Raw genomic sequence first — 21,938 nt, 5'->3', positions numbered from 1 at the left:
TCCACGTACTCACATAGGCAGGAGCTGCTTTCGGGAACTAAACTGGCTGCCTGTTGAGGCTAAGGTGTCCCAGATTTGACTAGGTTTGGTTTACAGGAGTATTTATGGTCCTGCGCCCAGATATCTAAGTGATTACTTTCCTCGTGTTAGGGAAGCACACAATCACAGCACCAGATCAGGTGTTGCTGATGTGTGCTTATACAGGTTCAGGAGCAATGCTGGGAAAGGTACTTTCTTGTGTACTGGAGCCTCAGAATGGAATGAGTTGCCTCTGCCTATAAAAGCAACGTCCTCTCTGGGCAGCTTAAAAAAATTAAGTAAAAATATGTTTAATGTCTTCTGTGAATATATGACTTACCCCTATGATGTAACTGGAATGATGAGATAGATGTTCTTCTTCTCTGTTTTGGTTGTATTATTTCACTGCTGTACTGTATTCGATCTTGTCTAGCCATCTTGTCTCAAGAGGACCACAATGGAAATAAGTCCCAGACTTTATTGTGTGTTATCCTCGACAATTTTATTCATGGACATGTATGGCTTTTAAGTTTTTTATGTGTGCTTGTTTTTTTTTAAATGGTCAAATTAATAAACTAAACTAAAAACCAGTGGTGACGGAGACTAAGAGAAGAGTGAAAAGAGTGCGACGGGGTCTGGAGCCATGCAGTCACGAAGCATCTATAAAAGATGTGCACTAAGAGGAACCAGTAAAAATCCATTAATGTTCTAAAGAAGTATTTTGCATTGTTTCTATTCTCAAAGCATTTTTTCAATGGGTTTTTCACCAATCATACATTTTTCACACAAGATTTACAGTATGTTGTGTGTAAAGATATATATATATATATATATTTTTAAAAGTTGTGCAATGTTTATACGACCCCCTTTTAAACGGTCCCATTTTTACCACTTTCTTGCCAGGGTAAGCCTTTTATACCTCACGTGCTCATGCTGGCACAATTGCAACAAAAAAGTGATATTTCACAGGTAAGAAAATATATACAGATTGTATACAAGTCAAAAGCTAGGACACACCTACTCATTCCAGAGTTTTGTTATTTTTACTATTTTCTACATTGTAGAATAATAGGGAAGACATCAAAACTATGCAATAACACATATGGCATCATGTAGTAACCAAAAAAGTGTAAAAACAAATCAAAATATATTTTATATTTGAGATTCTTCAAAGTAGCCAACCTTAGCCTTGATGACAGCTTAGCACACTCTTGGCATTCTCTCAACCAGCTTCATGAGGTAGTCACCTGGAATGGAAAAACATGAACAAAGCCTTCAAAAACACCCAAATGCGTCCTTTTAGAAACTGCAAGGCTCTCAGTATAGTGATGCAGGCCTTTAGATGTTGTACACATGAAAAAGTCATTCCAAACTTTATCCGCAACGTTATATTCCATTTTGTTGAGACTCAAGCGATACCTCTTCCTCCATTCTTATACATGTAACTGCCAAAATAAAATAAATAATTGAGGAAATGACGGATACAAAGTATATTGAAAGCATGGGGTGCTTCCACACAGGAAGTTCCAGACACTTGTAGAATCTATGCCAAGGCACATTGAAGCTGATATGGCGGCTTGTGATGTTCCAGCACCCTTTTTTATGTTGATGTTTCTTTTATTTTGAGTTATATGTAGCAGCAGGCTACAGCGAAATGGAACAGCTGGATAGGGAAAAGAGCTTGAGTTGCGCAAAAGGGAATATAACATTGCAGATGGAGTTCAGAATGACACAATTGCATGTGTACAACATCTAAAGACCTGCATCACTATACTGAGAACTTTGCAGTTTCTAAAATAATGTATTTAGGTGTTTTTGGAGTCCTTGTTAATATATTTTCATGGCCCCATACGACACAAAGGAAGGGATTTGCTGTTTGGGATAAGTTTCTCAAAAACATGTGAAATCACCAAAAAAATGGTGTCTGGACCCTTCTATAACATGGCATTTCCATAAAAAAAAATTGAGATTCACTTGTAAAAAATTGTACTTCTCCTTTAACACCACTTTTTTCACATATGTGTAGAATAACACTATTTCACCACCACGTGGGCTCCTGAGTGGCACAGGGGCACTCCATCACAGCGTCACTACAGACCCTGGTTCGATTCCATGCTGTTTCACAACCGGCCGTGATTGGGAGTCTCATGCGGTGGCGCACAATTGGCGCATGTCGTTAGGGTTTGGCCGGGGTAGGCCGTCATTGTAAATAAGAATTTGTTCTTAACTGACTTGCCTCGTTAAATAAAGGTTAAACATGTGAACTGCAATTCCACATGCTAATGTGAGATTTTCAGATTAGTTTTTGCACATTCAATTTTCATGTTAACTTTTTAACATGTGAAACTGCAAATTTTACATGTGCAACTGCAATTCACATGTGAGTTGAAAACATGTTTTTTTTTAATCACATTTGAAAAGGTGGTGTTAACATGTGAACTCTACATTTTATACATCTGAAAATATGGTTTCACAGGTCAAATTTAAGCTACACATGAGAAACTTTCAAATTTGACATGTTTTGTGTTGTTGTAAGGGCACCATTGAGAGGGTGTAAGGGTGGGCCGATATGGGTCGCTGTCTATTTGAATAAATCCATTTTATTTGTCACCTGCGCCAAATACAACAGGTATAGACTCACTGTAACCGTGAAATGCTTACTTAGGAGCTCTTCCCAATGATGCAGAGTCAAAAATGGAATACATAAAAACACGACAAATAAAATACACAAGAATTGAGCTACATACAGGGAGTACCACATCAGTGTGCAGGGGTATGAGGTATTTCAGGTACCTATGTACATGAAGGCAGTGTAAAGTGGCTAGGCATCACGTAGAGAATAATACGAGTCGAATAAAGAGCAGAGTAGCAGCAGCATATGATGAGTGTAAAAGTGTTTGTGTTGTCGTTATGCCTGTAGTGTGTGTGTGTGTGTGAATGTGGCAGGGTTTTGTGGGATAGTGTCAGTGTAGCGTGTGTGTGTATATATATATAGTGTGTAAAATGTATTGGGACTGTGGCACATTTTTTGTTGTTTTGTCTCTGTTCTCCAGCACTTTGGATTTGAAATGAGACACATTTATTGTGAATAAGAATAGAATGTTTCTAAATAAGGATGAGTAAGAAAGTTACAGACCCAGAAATATCACACCCCCAAGACATGCTTTTTTGGGGTATGATCTTTGTGTCTTAACTTTCCCACTCATCATTATTCACGATACATGTAGGATTATCCGTAATCATGGTTTCATCCACATTAATGCAGAAGTGTTTGGAGACATTCTATTCTTATTTACAATAAAGTGACTCCAAAATGACACAATACATTATTTACCATTCATTTATATTGGGCACAAATGAATCTGAAACACAACCTAAACAAACAGAAAATGCATCCAACACGTTTGTAGAGTCACACGCTTGATGTAATCATTGCATTCTAGGAATATGAGACCAAATACTAAACTTTTGACTATTTTAATACACATATAAGCGAATATGACCCAATACTTTTGGTCTCCTAAAATGGGGGGACAATGTCCAGTTGTTTCTAAACGGTTCACTCAATATGGTTGAAAATACCCTCAAATTGAAGCTGAGAGTCTGCACTTCATAGTCATTGTATCCTTTCAAAGTGCTTTAGTACAGAGCCAAAACAACATAAATTGTGTCAATGTCCCAATACTTTGGAGCTCACTATATAGTGTTCAGTGTGCACACTGTAGAGTCAGTGCATGATGGGGTCTGTGCAGATAGTCTGGGTAATAATTAATGAACTATTTAGCAGTCTTATGGCTTGAGGGTAGAAGCTGTCTCTGAGCCTGTTGTTCTGAGAGCCGATGTTCACTCTGCTGCAGTCTATGGCTTGGTTGGCTGGAGGCTTTGGCAATTCTTTGGGCCTTCCTCTGACACTGCCTGATATAGAGGTCCTGGATAGAAGGGATCTCGATCGGATCAACCCTACTCCTCAGCCAGAGCATCCAGTGTGCGCTCTGCACGCGCAGAGAGCAAAACGCTCTGAATTTTCGAAAGGACAGTCTGACAAAGCTCTGAATTTACGAACCCCCGAGCGCACTCTGGCACTCCAGAATGAATTTACAAACACACCCTTATTCAGTATATTTAGTTATTGCTTGCATTTCTAAAGCCTACCAACCTTGACAGCAGGCATGCCAGTTAGACCAGCAAGCTATTCTAACTTATTTAATAGCCTGAAATGGATTCTTGGTAGCTAGTTATTTGTATTTATTTGGGATGTCCATCTTCCTGGGGTCCAAACACATTAAGACACTTACATTACACATGAAACAAAAGATAAAACAGTACATCATATAACATTATTACACCACTACATATCAACAATACAAAATGTATAATACCACCATACAACAATATTACAATGGGTGTGTAGAGTGTGTGTGCTAGTGTTTGTGTGTATCTCTTCACAGTCCCGCTGTTCCATAAGGTGTATTCCTATCTGTGTTTTAAATCTGATTCTACTTCTTCATCAGCTACCTGATGTGGAATAGAGTTCCATGTAGCCATGGCGCTATGTAGTACTGTGCACCTCCCATAGTCTGTTCTGGACTGTGACGAGACCACTGGTGGCATGTCTTGTAGAGTATGCAGGGGTATCCGAGCTATGTGCCAGTAGTTTAAACAGACAGCTCGGTTCATTCAGCTTGTCAACACTTCTTACAAAGACAAGTAGTGATCAAGTCAATCTCTCCTCCAATTTGAGCCTTGAGAGACTGACATGCATATCATTAATGTTAGCTCTCTATGTACATTTAAGGGCCAGCCGTGGTGCCTTGTTCTGATTGAATTAACATTTTCCTGAGTCCCTCTTTGTGGCACCTGACCACACGACTGAACAGTAGTCCAGGTGCAACAAAACTAGGGCCTGTAGGACCTTCCTTGTTGATAGTGTTGTTAAGAAGGCAGAGCAGCGCTTTATTATGGACAGACTTCTCCCCATCTTAGCTACTGTTGTATCAAGATGTTTTGACCATAACAGTTTGCAATCCACGGTTACTCCAAGCAGTTTAGTCACCTCAACTTGCTAAATTTCCACATTATTCATTACAATATTTAGTTGATTTAGGGTTTAGTAAATTATTTGTCACCAAATACAATGCTTTTAGTTTTTTAAATATGAAGGACTAACTTATACCTTGCCACCCATTCTGAAACTAACAGCAGCTCTTTTTTAATTGTTGCAGTCATTTCAGTTGCTGTAGTAGCTGATGTGTATATTGTTGAGTCAACCGCATACATAGACACCCTGGCTTTACTTAAAGCCAGTGGCATGTTGTTAGTAAAGATTGAAAAAGGGAAGGGGCCTAGAAAGCTGCCCTGGGGAATTCCTGATTCTACTTGGAGTATGTTGGAGAGGCTTCCATTAAAGAACACCCTCTGTTGTGTTCGACAGGTAACTCTTTATCCACAATATAGCTGGGGTTTAAAGCCATAACACATACGTCTTTCCAGAAACAGACTATGATCCATAATGTCAAAAGCCGCAATGAAGTCTGACAAAACAGCCCCCACAATATTTTTTATAATCAATTTCTCTCAGCCAATCATCAGTAATTTGTGTAAGTGCTGTGCTTGTTGAATGTCCATCCCTATAAGCATGCTGAAGTCTGTTGTCAATTTGTTGTCAATTTGTTTACTGTAAAATAGCATTGTATCTGGTCAAACACAATTTTTTCCAAAAGTTTACTAAGGGTTCGGTAACAGGCTGATTGGTCGGCTATTTGAGCCAGTAAATGGGGTTTCACTATTCTTAGGTATCAGAATTACTTTTGCTTCCCTCCAGGCCTGAGGGAAGACACCTTCTAGTAGGCTTACATTGAAAATAGGAGTGGCAATATTTTCCACTATTATTCTGTAATTTTTCATCCAAGTTGTCAGACCCCGGTGGCTTGTCATTGTTGATAGACAACAATAATTGTTTCACCTCTTCCACACTTACTTTACGGAATTCAAAATTACAAGGCTTGTTTTTCAAAAATTTGGTCAGATATACTTGGATGTGTAGTGTCGGCATTTGTTGCTGGCATGTCATGCTTAAATTTGCTAATCTTTGCAATTCAAAAAATCATTAAAATAGTTGGTAATATCACTGGATTTTGTGATGAATAAGCTGTCTGATTCAATGAATGATGGAGCTGAGTATTTAAGGTGCTTCAACGCGTTTTACTATCATTCTTTAAATCATTTATATTTGTTTCATAGTGTAGTTTCTAATTCTTTTTATTCAGTATAGTCACATGATTTCTCAATTTGCAATACGTTTGCCAATCGGTTGTGCTGACAGACTTATTTGCCATACCTTTTCCCTCAGCTCTCTCAACCATACCATTTTTCAATTCCTCATCAATCCAAGGGGATTAAATTGTTTTTACAATACTTTTCTTAATGGGTGCATGCTTATTAGTAACTGGAATAAGCAATTTCATAAAAGTATAAAGTGCTGTGTCTGGTTGCTCCTCATTACACACCACAGACCAACAAATAATATTATTTTTATATTGTTTTTCATCAACATAAGAATTACTACAAAACGTATTGTATGACCTCTTTTTTTTTATTTACTCTTTAAGATTTAACTTCATGACTCATGTCTTGAGATGTTGCTTCCATATATCCACATAATTTTTTTTCTTCATGATGCCATCTATTTTGTGAAGTGCACCAGTCCCTCCTGCAGCAAAGCACCCCCACAACATGATGCTGCCACCCCCATACTTCACGGTCGGGATGGTGTTCTTCGGCTTGCAAGTCTCCCCCTTTTTCCTCCAAACATAAAGATGGTCATTATGGCCAAACAGTTATTTTTTTGTTTCATCAGACCAGAGGACAGTTCTCCAAAAAGTACGATCTTTGTATCCATGTGCAGTTGCAAACTGTAGTCTGGCTATTTTTATGGTGGTTTTGGAGCAGTGGCTTCTTCCTTGCTGAGCAGCCTTTCAGGTTATGTCAATATAGGACTTGATTTACTGTGGATATAGATACTTTTGTACCTGTTTCCTCCAGCATCTTCACAAGGTCCTTTGCTGTTGTTCTGGGATTGATTTGCACTTCTCGCACCAAACGTTAATCTCTAGGAGACAGAAGGCGTCTCCTTCCTGAGTGGTATGATGGCTGCGTGGTCCTCCAATAGGCTAATTGACATAATTTGAGTCAATCAGAACTTCTAAAGCCATGACATTTTCTGGAATTTTCCAAGCTGTTTAAAGGCACAGTCAACATAGTGAATGTAAACTTCTGACCCACTGGAATTGTCTGTAAACAATTGTTGGAAAACTTACTTGTGTCATGCACAAAGTAGATGTCCTACTTGCCAAAACTATAGTTTGTTAACAATACATTTGTGGAGTGGTTGAAAAACAAGTTTTAATGACTCCAACCTAAGTGTATGTACACTTCTGACTTCAACTGTATATTGTGCTCACAACTTCGAATGGATTTGGACACTGCTTTAAAGCAAATTTCTGCAGCATTACTAAAGATGTGATCAATACATGTTGATTTCAATCCTGTGCTGTTTGTAACTACCTTGGTAGCTTCACTGATAACCTGATCCAGGATGCAGGCTCTGGTTACAGTTTTTTAAGCTTTTTCTTGAGTGGGCAGCTTCATGAAAGCCAGTCAGTATATTGAAATTACCCAGAAAACATACCTCTCTGTTCATATCACATACTTTCTCAAGCATTTCAAACACATTATCCAGATACTGACTGTTAGTACTTGGTGGACTAGAGCAGCTTCCCACAAGAATGGGCAATTAGGTGAGGCAGATGAATCTGTAACCATATTATTTCAACAGTATTTGAACTTTCAATCCTCTCAAAGCTTTACAGGAATGTGGTTCTGAGTATAGACTGCAACACCGCCCCAATTGGCATTTTTGTATTTTCTGTAGATGTTATAACCGTGTATTGCTACTAGAGGTCGACCGATTAATTAGGGCCGATTTCAAGTTTTCATAACAATCGGAAATCGGTATTTTTGGGAGCCGATTTGCCGATTTAAAAAATATATATATATATTTTTACACACTTTATTTAATATTTTTTAAACTTAGCAAGTCAGTTAAGAACACATTCTTCATTTCAATGACGGCCTAGGAACGGTGGGTTAACTGCCTCGTTCAGGGGCAGAACGACAGATTTTCACCTTGTCAGCTCGGGGGACCCAATCTTGCAACCTTACAGTTAACTAGTCCAACGCAATAACGACCTGCCTCTCTCGTTGCACTCCACAAGGAGCCTGCCTGTTACGCGAATGCAGTAAGCCAAGGTAAGTTGCTAGCTAGCATTAAACTTATCTTATAAAAAACAGTCAATCATAATCACTAGTTAACTACACATGGTTGATGATATTACTAGATATTACCTAGTGTGTCCTCCGTTGCATATAATCTGACTAAGCATACAAGTATCTAAGTATCTGACTGAGCGGTGGTAGGCAGAAGCAGGCGCGTAAACGTTCATATAAACAGCACTCTCGTGCGTTTTGCCAGCAGCTCTTCATTGCGCTGTTTATGACTTTCAAGCCTATCAACTCCCGAGATGAGGCTGGTGTAACCGAAGTGAAATGGCTGGCTAGTTAGCGCGCGCTAATAGTGTTTCAAACTTCACTCGCTCTGAGCCTTGGTGGTTGTTTCCCTTGCTCTGCATGGGTAACCCTGCTTCGATGTGGTGGCTGTTGTCATTGTGTTGCTGGTTCGAGCCCAGGGAAGAGCGAGGAGAGGGACAGAAACTATACTGTTACACTGGCAATACTAAAGTGACTATAAGAACATCCAATAGTCAACGGTTAATTAAATACAAATGGTATAGAGGGAAATAGTCCTATAATTCCTATAATAACTACAACCTAAAACTTCTTACCTGGGAATATTGAAGAATCACTCTGACCTCAATGCAAATGTAATCACAAATCTAATTAAGCACTTCATGAGAGCCCATGAGCTCATGTTGCGCAACATTTCTGTAGGCTATGCAATTGTGTGAGAACAGAGTGGTGGCCTCCATTTAAAAAGAGGAGAATCCCATCACCTTTCTATAGGCTAGGGCTACTATATTTATTTGTCAACTTTCCTAATATTAAATATATTCCTTCTCTTTACAACAGGAGTATTGGCTGGTATGAAAATTAACCACAGGAAAAGCGTCCTTTGTTCGCTATTTAAGTGCATAGATGACATTCTATTTATTTATTATTTATTTTTTCCCGCTGCCCCTGTTTAGAGACAGGTCCATTCTGATAATGGTCCATTCTAAATCAAAACAAATTTCACACTATTATTTAGTATATATAAAGACACTATTAAATCAAGAATAGTCTGATGGGTGACAATATTAGCCTATCACATGTGAATGATATATTATCACTTGTGGATGATGCCCAGCGTAAGGCAAGAAACACAGGTTTTCTTTTTTGTGAGAAAGACCCGATCACGTGATGGAGAGCCATGTGAGTGAGAGGTGCTTTGGAGCACACAGCACTCAGGGAGAAGAGAATTATAATTATTATATTCAACCCAAGGGTACAATGGCCACTGGCCGCAAAAGGCTCCGATTTTTTTAGGGGGCATTATGGCCACACAAAAGGGATGCCGCCGAAAAATTTGAGGCATTATCAAGTGCGTGTCAAATTTTGAATAAGAGACTGATGAAGTGTGTACAGCCTGCGCAAAAAAGCAGAGTTCATGCCTTTTTAATGCAATTTTTTTCAAATCATCAGTAGATGATCATGCAGCCTTACAATGTTACGTTACAGCCTTATTCTAAAATGGATTAAATAAAAATTCCTCAACAATCTACACACAATACCCTATATTGACAAAGCAAAAATGTGATTTTATAAATTTTTGCACATTTTAAATACTTTATTTGCATAAGTATTCAGACCCTTTCTTATGAGATTTGAAATTGAGTTCAGGTGCATCCTGTTTCCATTGATCATCCTTGAGATGTTTGTACAACTTGATTGGAGTCCACCTGTGGTAAATTAAATTGATTGGACATGATTTGGAAAGGCACACAACTGTCTATATAAGTTCCCAAAGTTGACAGTGCACGTCACAGCAAACACCAGGCCATGAGGTCGAAGGAATTGTCCGTAGAGCTCCGAGACAACATTATGTCGAGGCACAGATCTGGGGAAGGGTACCAAAAAAGGCTACTGGGAAATGGTACCTTCTGCAGCATTGAAGGTCCCCAAGAAGGTCCCCTTGGAACCACCAAGACTCTTCCTAGAGTTAGCTGCCCAGCCAAACTGAGCAATCAGGGGAGAAGGGCCTTGGTCAGGGAGGTGACCAAGAACCTCATGGTCTCTCTGACAGAGCTCCAGAGTTCCTCTGTGGAGATGGGAGAACCTTCCAGAAGGTCACCATCTCTGCAGCACTCCACCATTTAGGCTTTTATGGTAGAGTGGCCAGACGGAAGCCACTCCTCAGTAAAAGGCCCATGACAGCATGCTTGGAGTCACCTAAAGACTCACAGACCATGAGAAACAAGATTCTCTGTTCTGATGAAACCAAGATTGAACTCTTTGGCCTGAATGCCAAGCGTCACATCTGGAGGAAACCTGGCACCATCCCTACGGTGAAGCATGGTGGTGGCAGCATCATGCTGTGGAGATGTTTTTCCGCGGCAAGGACTGGGAGACTATTCAGGATCGAGGCAAAGATGAACAGAGCAAAGTACAGAGATCCTTGACTAAAACCTGCTCCTTAGCTCTCAGGCCTTCAGACTGGGGTGAAGGTTCACTTTCCAACAGGACAACGACCCTAAGCACACAGCCAAGACAACGCAGGAGTGGCTTCGGGTCAAGTCTCTGAATGTCCTTGAGTGGCCCAGCCAGAGCCCGATCGAACGTCTCTGGAGAGACCTGAGAATAGCTGTGCAGCAACGCTCCCCATCCAACCTGACAGAGCTTGAGAGGATCTGCAGAGAAGAATGGGAAAAACTCTCCAAATATAGGTGTGCCAAGCTTGTAGCATCATACCCAAGAAGAATCGAGGCTGTAATCGCTGCCAAAGGTGCTTCAACAAAGTACTGAGTACAGGGTCTGAATACTTATGTAGATGTAATATTAATTTATATATATATATATATATATATATATATATATATATATATATATATATATATATATATATATATATATATATATTAGCAAACATTTCTAAAAATCTTTTTTTGCTTTGTCATTATAGGGTATTGTGTGTAGATTGATAAAGGGGAATTTAAAAATATATATATTTTAGAATATGGCTGTAGCGTAACAAAATGTGTAAAAAGTAAAGTTGTCTGATTACATTCTCGAAGGCACTGTATAGCCCAACGAACAACTAAAGTTACATTAATAACTCTAAATTGAGCATATAGGAGTACCTATTTCTTTGTTATCCACTCAACATATAATAGCCGCATGTGCGCACTCCCTCAAATCGTTTGGAGAAAATATCCTTTCTATTTTATTGAGCTTTGTTCAATTGAATTCTTCATACTATAAAATAATGCCACGGAATTCTAAGCAAATCTTGTCTGCTAAAATGAAGTAGTGTAGCCCACAGCCATAAGGCATAGCCGCATTAGGACATAATATAAGGACAACTAACTCAGAGTATGTTATTCTGTTCTTCATTTAATAGTCTCCATTTTCTTCATATCATGTTTCTTTAGACCTGTCTAAAATAAAGAATGGATTAATTGTGAAGGTGTCGGCTATTATATTACATGGATTTATTAGACTTTTTCCAACGTAGATGTTCCAAAGGTCTGCGTCAGGGGTTTGTAGGCTGTGTAGCAGCCAGGAGATGCTACATGTGTTTATGTTAATTACCGGTCAATTACCGTGAGACTGGTAGTTATTTGCTTGACATTCCCCCAGCTGACAACATTTTGTGACCGCCACAGCCCTAATCACTGCATTGTCATGGAGAACTACTATTATAATGGAGTGGATGGCACAGAATGAAGAAATAACTATTTCAACTCAGGTACGCTAAGTAACCTTTTACAGAGTGGCATTACAGAATTTGCCGTTCCACATGTGGGAACATTGCTACTGCAACATGTTGTCAGCACCTTTACACAGGTGAGGAGGAAAGCACTATTTTACCCCCCATGTGTGAACTTGCAATTTCACATGTGAAAGTGGCATTTACACGTGTCCACTGGGCCCAGATGTCAATTCAGAGTCTTTTCCACATTGGTTCATCATCATTTCATTGAAATTACATTGGGGGGGGGGGGGGGGGGGGGGGGGGGGGGGGGGGGGGATGTTGATTCTACCAGTATGTACACAGTGGGTGGACTTTTCTTAAATGTGAAACTGCAAATGTGATTTACACATGTTAATGTTTCCAAATGTGAACGTGCAATTCCACACGTGAAAATCTCACTTTTCTTACGTTTAAAAAAAAAATATATATTATTATTTAATTATTATGTAAGGGAGGAGAGGAATAACCTATTGTTTTTTGGCAAACTCCAAAGTCCTCTGATAATATTAGTCCCGTGCTTTTTGACATCCCTGTGTTTTCTGATACATTAGAGTTTGACAGGTGTTGCTTGAGAAACAAGAACTGATTTGATAATTTGTTGATGAAAACAAAGCATATATTTCATATGAATAGCCTACAAGTATCACTTTTCACAGTGAATCCTTTTTGTTTAGGTCTATATGCTTTGTGCTAATGAATATAAGTTGAACATTGCCAAAGTTTGTTTAAATGTGCAATAAAAAAAGTATGTTGCCTGGCCTAGCTGTCGCCACTGAGCTACATTTTGGAAATGGGAAGTTCACATTCTCACCTATTAACTCATCTCAAGTGCAAGTCTGTTGTTCAGCAGCTCACATCAGCAGGATGGGGGGTGGGGGGGGCATTTTCTTTAGGAGGGACGTCTACTGTAGATCGCTAAAATAATGATCACGAGCACACTTCCTTAATATTATATCATGTGGACACCTACACATTGGGCAACCAAGCGCGAGTAGCCTTTAATCGTCTAAAAAGGATGTTGAAATATCTTTAAACCTAGAATAGAACCTTCCAGGCTTCCTTTATAAGACTCAATTGAATGGGGGGAAAAAATAATTAAGAATTACAGGGAGGCGTTTGGAATAACGAATCCTGTGCGAATTGTCCTCTGGCATAACACATCCTGGGGTAATAATTACATAACCGATATCTCTAGTAATAAGAAAATGGCAGTGTGCGTTCCATCAGGCTAAATGCCAAAGTTTTTCTGTGACATAGACAAGAGCACCTCAAGGACAGAACTACATCAACTTAAATGGAAAGAATAAATGCAAGTTTGATGTCTAACAACAATAGAATGCCAATAAAATGAAAGGCGAAGTTTATACTTCAGGCGTTGGCGGGACTACCTTGGTTGAAATGAAAGCTGTTTCAGTGCAGAACACCTTTTCTGACAGCCACTAATGTGTTATTCATGTGGTAGAATTCCAAGTCACACTGCAATAATTGTAATATTTTCATTGATCATTGATTCATTGATTTTCATTGTTTTACTGCAGGTCTAAGCGCCCAGCTCTGCAAAGTGCCACCCCAAGAATCGACTCTCCCATGCAACAGATCCCTCACCAGAAGGTAAGCATGACAGCACCTTCAGCACTCGGCCAGAAACACTCTGTTCGGTCTCACTCTACCAAAATATTCAGCATAACGAATGCTCAGTTTTCATACTTCCCTAGTTGTAGAATTTCAGTAGCGTGCACTTATAAAGAAAAGACACACACACACACTTTTCAGTCACACTCATATGGGATCGAGTGGTTTGAGGACTCTCAGTGAAACCAGTACCTCCTCTCAGGCCAGAGGCATCAATCAGGGGAGAGAGCTCCAGAAAGCTCCATGCAAAGCTCCTCCATTAGGGGTTTAAGGAGCAACAGAGGCAGCACATCCAGCTCTGGGGTCTGTGAGAACAGCCCTGGACCTTGCTGGTCTGATCTTCTCAGAATTGTACTCTCTCTGTGGGGAGCCATGTGCATGGTGCCTATGTGAAGTCTCTCACTGCCCTCTACTGGTGATATTGGTGATAACGCAGCACCCACCCATGCCTTCCAAGTATAACTTCATACAACTCTATTTTTGAATTTGATAGAGTACCTTTGGCTTTGTTCTCTCTGACCACCCCTCTATCTGTCTTCCCCCTTATCCACCTCACCCACATCTCTCCCCTCCTGAAGGGTCAAACAACCCAAATCAATGGCGGCCTCTCGGCCTGCAATACCTCCTCCGTGTCACTAGAGGCGTCTGGCGAGACAAACTCCTACTCAGGGTCGCCCACCAAGAGGCAAACGCCAAGCCCCGGGGGCAAGACGACCCACACAGAGAAGGCGCAGTATAACACCCCTATTGGGCTGTACTCAGCTGAGACCCTGCGAGAGATGGCTCAGCTCCAGGAGAGCCACAGAGGAAAGGGCTCTGCAGCAGGCCTCTCAGTGGGGTATGTAACCAACTGGAACAGGCCAGGGAGCCTGGTAGTAGCAGCAGCAGCCAGGGGTGGCTAGGCCTGTTTAACCCCATAGTGGAAAGGGGGGGGGGTGGGTGGGTACAAGCTCTGGGTAGAAGTTGCCTGTAGGCTCAGGTGTAGCATCAGCTAACCCTCTCCAAAACCTTCAACCTTCAACAACCCCACACACACACACACACAAAACTAACCATAGATCAGTGTCTATGTCTAACTTCAGTCTACTCTAAGGGGTTCTAGCCTACTCCACCCAGTCCCTGCTGCTCTGCCCTCGTGGGACAGAAGGATGGAAAGAGTCTCAGAACATTCCGATTTAGCTGTGTATTCTCATCCTGAGCTGGCCTCCAGACAGCTTGTTGACCCCAGTTGGTCCTAGTGATTCAGGTTTCCCCAGCGGGGAATGTGCAGGAGAGGCACAGCACGGTTCTTGTAAAGCCCCCTAGCTCAAGCCTGTGGCCCTCCTCCAGGTAATACAAAGAGCCCACAGGAGATTAGGTGTCCCCTCTGCCGAAATACACGCCGCGACGTCCCAGACGAACCTTACAGTACGGGTGTATCTGAAGAGATCAACCAAACCATTGCTTTAAACGTGGCCAGGGTGGCTGAAGTGACTGCACAGTGAGGTTGGGGATCGTTTTTTTAAGTACGCTTCTGATGTTTCAATGAAATGCTAATAGCGTCACTTGGATATGAGAAAGTCCGAGGGGAATCGCTAAGTGCAGTGCTGTATCAGCCTTTGTGATGAACACGGTGCACTAGCGTTCCTCTAGTGCTAATCTTAACGAGACTTCTAACAATAATTTGCGGAGTGCGATAAGATTACTCTGTCACCGTGCCGATGGTTCAGGGCAAGCACCTGTTCTTGTCATCTCTTTAACAGGCCTTGTAATGACTGGGTTCAGGTTTCTCTCTCCTCTGCTGTGCTAAACATACACTACCCCAATATAAATCTGCCTGTCTCATCTGGCCCTCTCGCTTCGCCTCTCTCTCTCTCCCCCTTTCTCTCTTTCTTTATCTCGCTTTCTGTCCTCATCTAAAACACACGGAGTACGGAAATATCGCTCTCTCGCCTGTGGCACTCTCTCTCTCTCCCACTTTATCTCTTCATCACTTCGTACCATTGCTCTGACATAAGCAGAGTCTGTTAATGTTTTATATATATGTGTGTGTGTGTGTGTGTGTGTGTTATATATTTAAGGAGCCTGCAATGCCATGGCTTTTTATCAGTGGCGGACAAGCCTCAGTAATCATAGTCGAGGATGAACGTCAACAAAGGTGAAAACATCTTTGTCACTGATGGCTTTCACTGTTGCATTGTGTGATTCCCAGTGAACTCGGGTCAGTCTTCACCCACCTCTTATCTATCACTCCATTTTCTCCTGTCCCTATTCGCTCATCTCTGACACGCGTTGCGGCTTGCCTTTCACGCCACATGAGCAGCCTTGTGTAGGTGGATTGTGGAGTGTAATTGTGTTGTTGACCCACTGTCTCTTTCTCTCTTCTCCACTGCCACTGCCTCAGGTTATTTTCAACAGTCCTGCCAAGTTAGTACTTCCTGGTTGTGGTGTAGTAGCGTGTGTCCAAACGATTGTGCGGTTTAGCTGTGTGGTGTGGTGTGGTGTGATGTTGTTGTTCTTGTGTCAGTCTCTTTGGTGTGAAGTGGATGTGCATTGTCTTGGCTTGTTGTGTAGTGATTCTGCCTTTTGGGATGGATGCGCAGTTCTAGTGTCGGTGTTCATAATGACCTTTTTCGGTTTGCAATGTAAAGGTCGTCACCATCTGCCCGAGAACGTCTAATAAATCTTAACCTCGGTCTCGAGAAGAGAAGAGAAAAAACCCTGTTGCCTTCGAACTCTCACAGACAAGATCCCTGTTCATTAATAGTGTTTTTGGGATATATTTTTTATATTCGAGAATAAAGGTCATTTTCTGACTTAATGCTAAATTCCCCCATAAGCCATCAACCTTGTACATATGACATTTAGGTAGAGAGTGTGGAAGTGTGAAGCTTCCCATTTGAAAGATGGCTAATACGATGTAGAGGATTTGCAGATCAGTTTTTAATTTCTGCACGATGCAATGGTTCAATAAATGAGCCTTTACATTTTTGTAACTCGACAGTGCATGCTTATATTAACATCTCCATTTGCTCTTTTATCTTGATCAGTTTACTTGTGGGCCAGTTGTATAACACCATCCTGTAGGCTGATGCTGCCACATACCTGGGAGGGTTGACCTGTGTGTCTTGAGGGGAAACCGGAGTGTGTGTGTGTGTGTGTGTGTGTGTGTAGATATGTGGGCTGTGCTGTGCCTGCTCTACTGATAGATTTACTGTAGAGAGCATGTTTGCGGTGTGACATACAGCGCCTCGATGGCAACTGATCTGCCTTTCTCTCCAAAGCTCCACACTCTTGTAGTAGTCACGTAGCAGATTTCTTGTACATTAGCCAACTCTTTTGTTTGTGCCACCCATTTTTGTGCCGTGCATGATCATGTTCCACACGGCAGTACACACGACAGAGGAGTTGGCTGAAGCACAAACGGATCTGCTAGCAGGCTATGACACTGTTGAACTTTCCTTCTCACACAACTTCTCCTTCCACTGCCACCCTCCTCCTTCCCTTTCCCCTCTTTTCCCCCCCGTCTCTTCCCTCCTTCTCCTCTTCACCCTCCCCGTCACAACCCTGCCGCCTTCCTCCGGGACCCTCCACCGCTCTCCACAACAGCAACGAGTACATCCCCAACTTCAACCCCAATGCGCTGAAGGACACTGCCCTGTCCACCCACAAGCCCATCGAGGTGAAGGGTCCTGGGGGCAAGGCCACCATCATCCATGCCCAGTACAACACCCCCATTAGCATGTACTCCCAGGACGCCATCATGGACGCCATCGCCGGACAGTCCCAGTCCAAGGGCCACGAGGGCGGGTAAGACCCTCCTTCCTCTGCACTCCCTCACTCCCTTTCCTTGTCTCCTCCCCCCACCCACTCTTTGTAGCATTCCTACCCAGCCTGCATGACTTTAATACACTCTTAGAAAAAAAGGTGATATCTCAAACTTTAAAGGGTTCTTCGGCTGTCCCCCATAGGAAGAACCATTTGAATAACCCTTATTGGTTCCAGGTTAAAAACAACGTTTTTTTCTAAGAGGGTATTACCCCTCCTTTCCTCTCCTCTGCTGGCTGTTGAACTAGTCTGGCACTGCAGCATAGTGTAGCCGTGCTGTGCTGGAGAAACTAAAACCACAGACCGACTTCATCAGGATGCCTTATCAGGGTCTAATGATCTAGGGTGGTTACCATCCTTTTAAAAATGGTTGTACAGTTCTGAATGTCCTAAGTGCCTTCTGTATGTGTCGAGAAGGAGCATACATGCAACACAGATGGTTTGTAACAGGTAGCAGTGAGATCTGTGTGTTCAAAGGTGCTGTTGGTTGTGTGTTGGTGCAATGCTCAGGTTTTGACTGTTAGTTTTGTGGTTGTCTGACTACTGAATTGTCTGGTGCTGGAAGGGGTTTGGTTTTGTGTGCCAAGGCACAGATGTAGTATATTTATAAAGGCGTATTCCTTGTTACAAAGGCAGGTCACCTGTTGCGGTATTCAAGTGTATTTGTTAGATTCTTTCCATTCGTTCTCTGAACGTCTTCATGCCGTGCTCACCTTCAAGCATAAAACCACCAGGTTAGTCACCAAGCCTTCCCTGATACATATCCTCATATCCATGATTACCTTTCAAATACTTGGAGATCTCAGTACACACATCATATTCAGTTAGTTACCTTTGCAAAATTGATCATTTCATGAAAGGGACCGTAAACTCTTGATTTGTATCAGTGTATGTAAATATGTAGACACACATGCTTCCAGGCAAATTGTTTTGTTCGTATGTGGAGAAAAGTGTCCTTTTTCTGGGTTCTCACTTGACATCCCCTATGGGATTCATATCTAATCCTCCCTCTCTCACTTCCTTGGTTCCTCCACAACCAACCCCATCACTGCACTGTCGATCCCACCCACCATGACATGCTGCCCCCCCCCCCCCCCCCCCCCCCCCCCCCACCTCGCCCTGCCCCACCCCATCCCTGCTGTACAGAGAGGAAGTCCCAGCCGGCTCCCCCTTGGCGTAAGTAGACCGCTCTGTGACAACCTACGGAGCACAGCCTGTGTGCTGTCTCTTCATATCCCTCCGCCGCCTCCTCCATGTCCGTTTCCCTCACCACTCTTTGCTTGTTCACCTCGCTCGTCCCAAACCTTCTCTCTGCTAACCCAATACGTCCTCACACTGAATGGAGGGTCTGGTTTTTCTACCCATGGCAATTTTCGACACACACCACCAATTGGCGTAGTTTGTGGGTTGATGGAAGGATGTCTAGAATTGCCGGATATTGCCTCTGCACCCTTAATCCAATGATGACGTCATAGTTTGATGGGAGTTGATTGCAGAGCAGCTGTTTGTAGAGAACATCACTATATGGTGTGTGGCTCTATATCAATGACTATCTGATTACTAACAAACAATTTTTCATTCAGTTGGAAAATTGTGCTGAAATTGTGCTGTTTTGAAATGTATCGAAAACATTCATCGATTCAGACGTTTTCATGCCATACATTATTCGAGTTTTTAGAAAAGCACAGAGTGAGGTGCTAACCGATATTGCCTAAAGGTCAACCACAGAATCATAGTTGTGTTATTTGGTAGTTTCGCCTTCTCCATCAATCATTCCCCGCTCCGCTCATTCCTCCATTCTCCATAATGTTCTGCTCATGGTGTTGCAAACCGTTTCTTAGAGGGTGTCCACTCTGCCGCTGGTTACACAGGGATTCTTTATGTTTCAAGGCTCTCTGTCACATAGGTTTTATTGTCTGCTGGGATGTTATCAAAAGTCAATTTTCTCTTGAATTGCGAAAAAACAGCATGATTTATATGGATATAAAAAAGGAAATGAACGGAGGAGGGACACATTGAAGTGCCGGCCTCAGCTAGGTGGCCAGGACTATCACTGCTCAGGGAATGCGCAGCTGACCAGCAATAGTTATGCCATGTACCAGGAGCTATACTGGTTTAATAACGACACTAAACGGAATGTTCTGAGCTCTTTCCTCCTCCTGCTGAAGGTACACAATTTTTTTAAATTATTGTTTGAAATTATATTTCTATAATATGCTGTTGAGGAAAGATACCACAGGGTCCAAGCTAGCTAGGAAACTTTTTAGCATTCCATCACTGGTTTGTGTGAGCGTACGCTGGCGGATGCACCTTTTTAATGTCCAGTTTTTAAGCCCCTCTCATGCAGCTCCCCTTATGCAAGACCAATTTTGGTTTTTACATCACACTATGAAATAGTTATTCCCCTAAATGCCAATTCCCCTAAATGCTCCTTAGTCATCCAAGCAGGCTACACAAGTTAGTTATAGTATATGTATAACCTCAGACATGCCCCAATAATAAATCATCACCACCGGGCTGCAGTTTCTGAACACCGTGATCAGAAACCCGAATAACAAACCCCAATCCCTATACGCCCTGATGGCGATGGTGGGTAGGAATTAGTGCCAGTGTGACGAGCCAGCCCTCTCTCTGTGGTTCCAGTTCACTCCCTGTAAAAGACGCTCAGGTAGACAGTGCCTCCCCAGTGTATCAGGCTGTCATCAAGACTGCAGACAGGGACATGGAGTTGAACGACTGGGCCCGCAGCTCCTCCCAGGTGCAGTCCAAGTCCTTCCGCCTCCTCGCCCACATCACGGGAACGGAGTTCAGTAAGTAGCGCTGTTCTGTTTCATTTAGTTTTAGTCGACCCTTCTTACCCTGCCAAACACTGTTACTGATGGTTCCTCTTCTGTCTTCTCTCTCTGTCTCTGTGTGTCTCTCTCTCTCTGTGTGTCTCTGTGTCTCTGTCTCTCTCTGTCTCTCTCTCTGTTTCTCTCTCTCTGTCTCTGTGTGTCTCTGTGTCTCTCTCTCTGTCTCTCTCTCTCTCTGTGTCTCTCTCTGTGTCTCTCTCTCTCTGTTTCTCTCTCTCTGTCTCTCTCTGTCTCTGTGTGTGTGTGTCTCTCTCTCTCTGTGTCTCTCTCTCTCTGTTTCTCTCTCTCTCTCTCTCTCTGTGTCTCCTGCAGTGCAAGACCCAGACGTGGAACATCTGAGGAAATCAAGGTAGGCAGCTAGCAGCAGCGACCGGTGGCCTAGCAGAAAAGCTGTATTTAGACATTGCTCCAGACCAGACCATATGAGCCCTTAGCAGAGTTCCTGCTGTGAGCTAGGGGGTCAAGGGTCACAGGGTCACTCAGTCCTGCTTCAGGCCCCAACTCCACACCACTCTCTGTGCTGAACTTGAAGGTTAGCATGTGACTCATGTCATTCTGAGCCAACAGTAAGAATAGTCTGAAGTGTATCGATAGTGCCCCTCACACGGATTACAAATAGCCCTCATGATGAGCTCACACAAGTTCCCAGCAGTCTGTTAGACTCCTCCAGCTGAAATGACACAGAACGTGTTTAACTTTTTCTCATTAGTGATTTCTCATGCCTGAGCTAATTCATCAGGGACCCTGATACAGTATAGTGCAGGACATCATAGACCCACCCAGGAGTTGGGTTGATTTGTGTTTGTGGAGAATTTGGGAGCCCCCAGTGCACTCTTACCCTCACAGGACTCAGGCAGGGGAGTGGAGGCCACAGTCCCTAACCCATCTCTAATCCCCCCCTTTTCTCCCTCTCTCTTTCTTCCCCCCATTTTTTCCCCCCCTTTTTGTCTTTCCTCATGCCACAGGGAAAAGTTTGACACAGAATTTAAAGGCCCACGTTTTGCCAAATTGAAAAGTTGGCACAATGGCCTGTCTGCTCAAATCCTTAACGTGCCAGAAAAAACCCTGGTTTAAAAGAAGCGTCAGACCGAATGTAACTGTAGCAATCAGAGAAGGGTAGAGCAGGTGAGTGAGGAGAAGGTCAGGCTAAAGATACTGGGAAGTGAGTTAGTGGAAAGAGGTTTGTTCAATACTTGTTGATCACATGTTGTAATGGAGATTTTAGCCCAATGTCATCTTTCCCTCTTATTCTGGCAATGAAAGTTGATTCTAGTTTTCAAAATCAATTGCAGCTGTATAAAAAGTTGGATTGTATTTCAACATTAAATTATCACTATTTGAGTTTGACATTGTGATATAAATATGAATAAAAACGATACCACTGTGAATGAAACACATTTTTCCTTTGGTTGCTTTCGTATCATATTTATCAGATTCAGTTTTGATGTAGCAGTTTTATAAGCTTTAAATGGACGTTATAGAGGAAATAGTTGCTTACCTTTAAGGCATAGCAGCATACCACCCTCTTAGAGACCATAAACTATTATAGATACAGGTCTAGGATCTTAATTTGATCACTCTTTTGTTGTTGAGAATTTCCCTGC

The 21,938-nt window shown here is 42.2% G+C and overlaps 1 protein-coding gene across 20 annotated transcripts in view; it reads left to right on the top strand.

The window, feature by feature from the left end:
• Positions 1–21,938, top strand: part of LOC139381482 (LIM domain-binding protein 3-like) — an 80,832-nt gene that overhangs the window by 37,042 nt on the left and 21,852 nt on the right. For 7 of the 20 annotated variants that reach the window (XM_071125059.1, XM_071125053.1, XM_071125050.1 and 4 more), the window contains exons 4-7: positions 13,582–13,654; positions 16,059–16,081; positions 17,264–17,464; positions 18,629–18,658. In XM_071125059.1, coding sequence (XP_070981160.1) covers positions 13,582–13,654; positions 16,059–16,081; positions 17,264–17,464; positions 18,629–18,658 — 327 coding nt within the window. Of the gene's footprint in view, positions 1–13,581; positions 13,655–14,253; positions 14,514–16,058; positions 16,082–17,263; positions 17,465–18,628; positions 18,659–20,125; positions 20,293–20,646; positions 20,684–21,299; positions 21,728–21,938 lie in introns of those variants that run through there. The other 13 variants (XM_071125054.1, XM_071125062.1, XM_071125064.1 and 10 more) reach the window with 4 other exon arrangements.

Source organism: Oncorhynchus clarkii, chromosome 23 (assembly GCF_045791955.1).
Source record: "Oncorhynchus clarkii lewisi isolate Uvic-CL-2024 chromosome 23, UVic_Ocla_1.0, whole genome shotgun sequence".
Taxonomy (NCBI): Eukaryota; Metazoa; Chordata; class Actinopteri; order Salmoniformes; family Salmonidae; genus Oncorhynchus; species Oncorhynchus clarkii.
The sequence above is the reverse complement of the archived record's forward strand: the minus strand, read 5'-3'. Positions and strand labels throughout refer to the sequence as shown.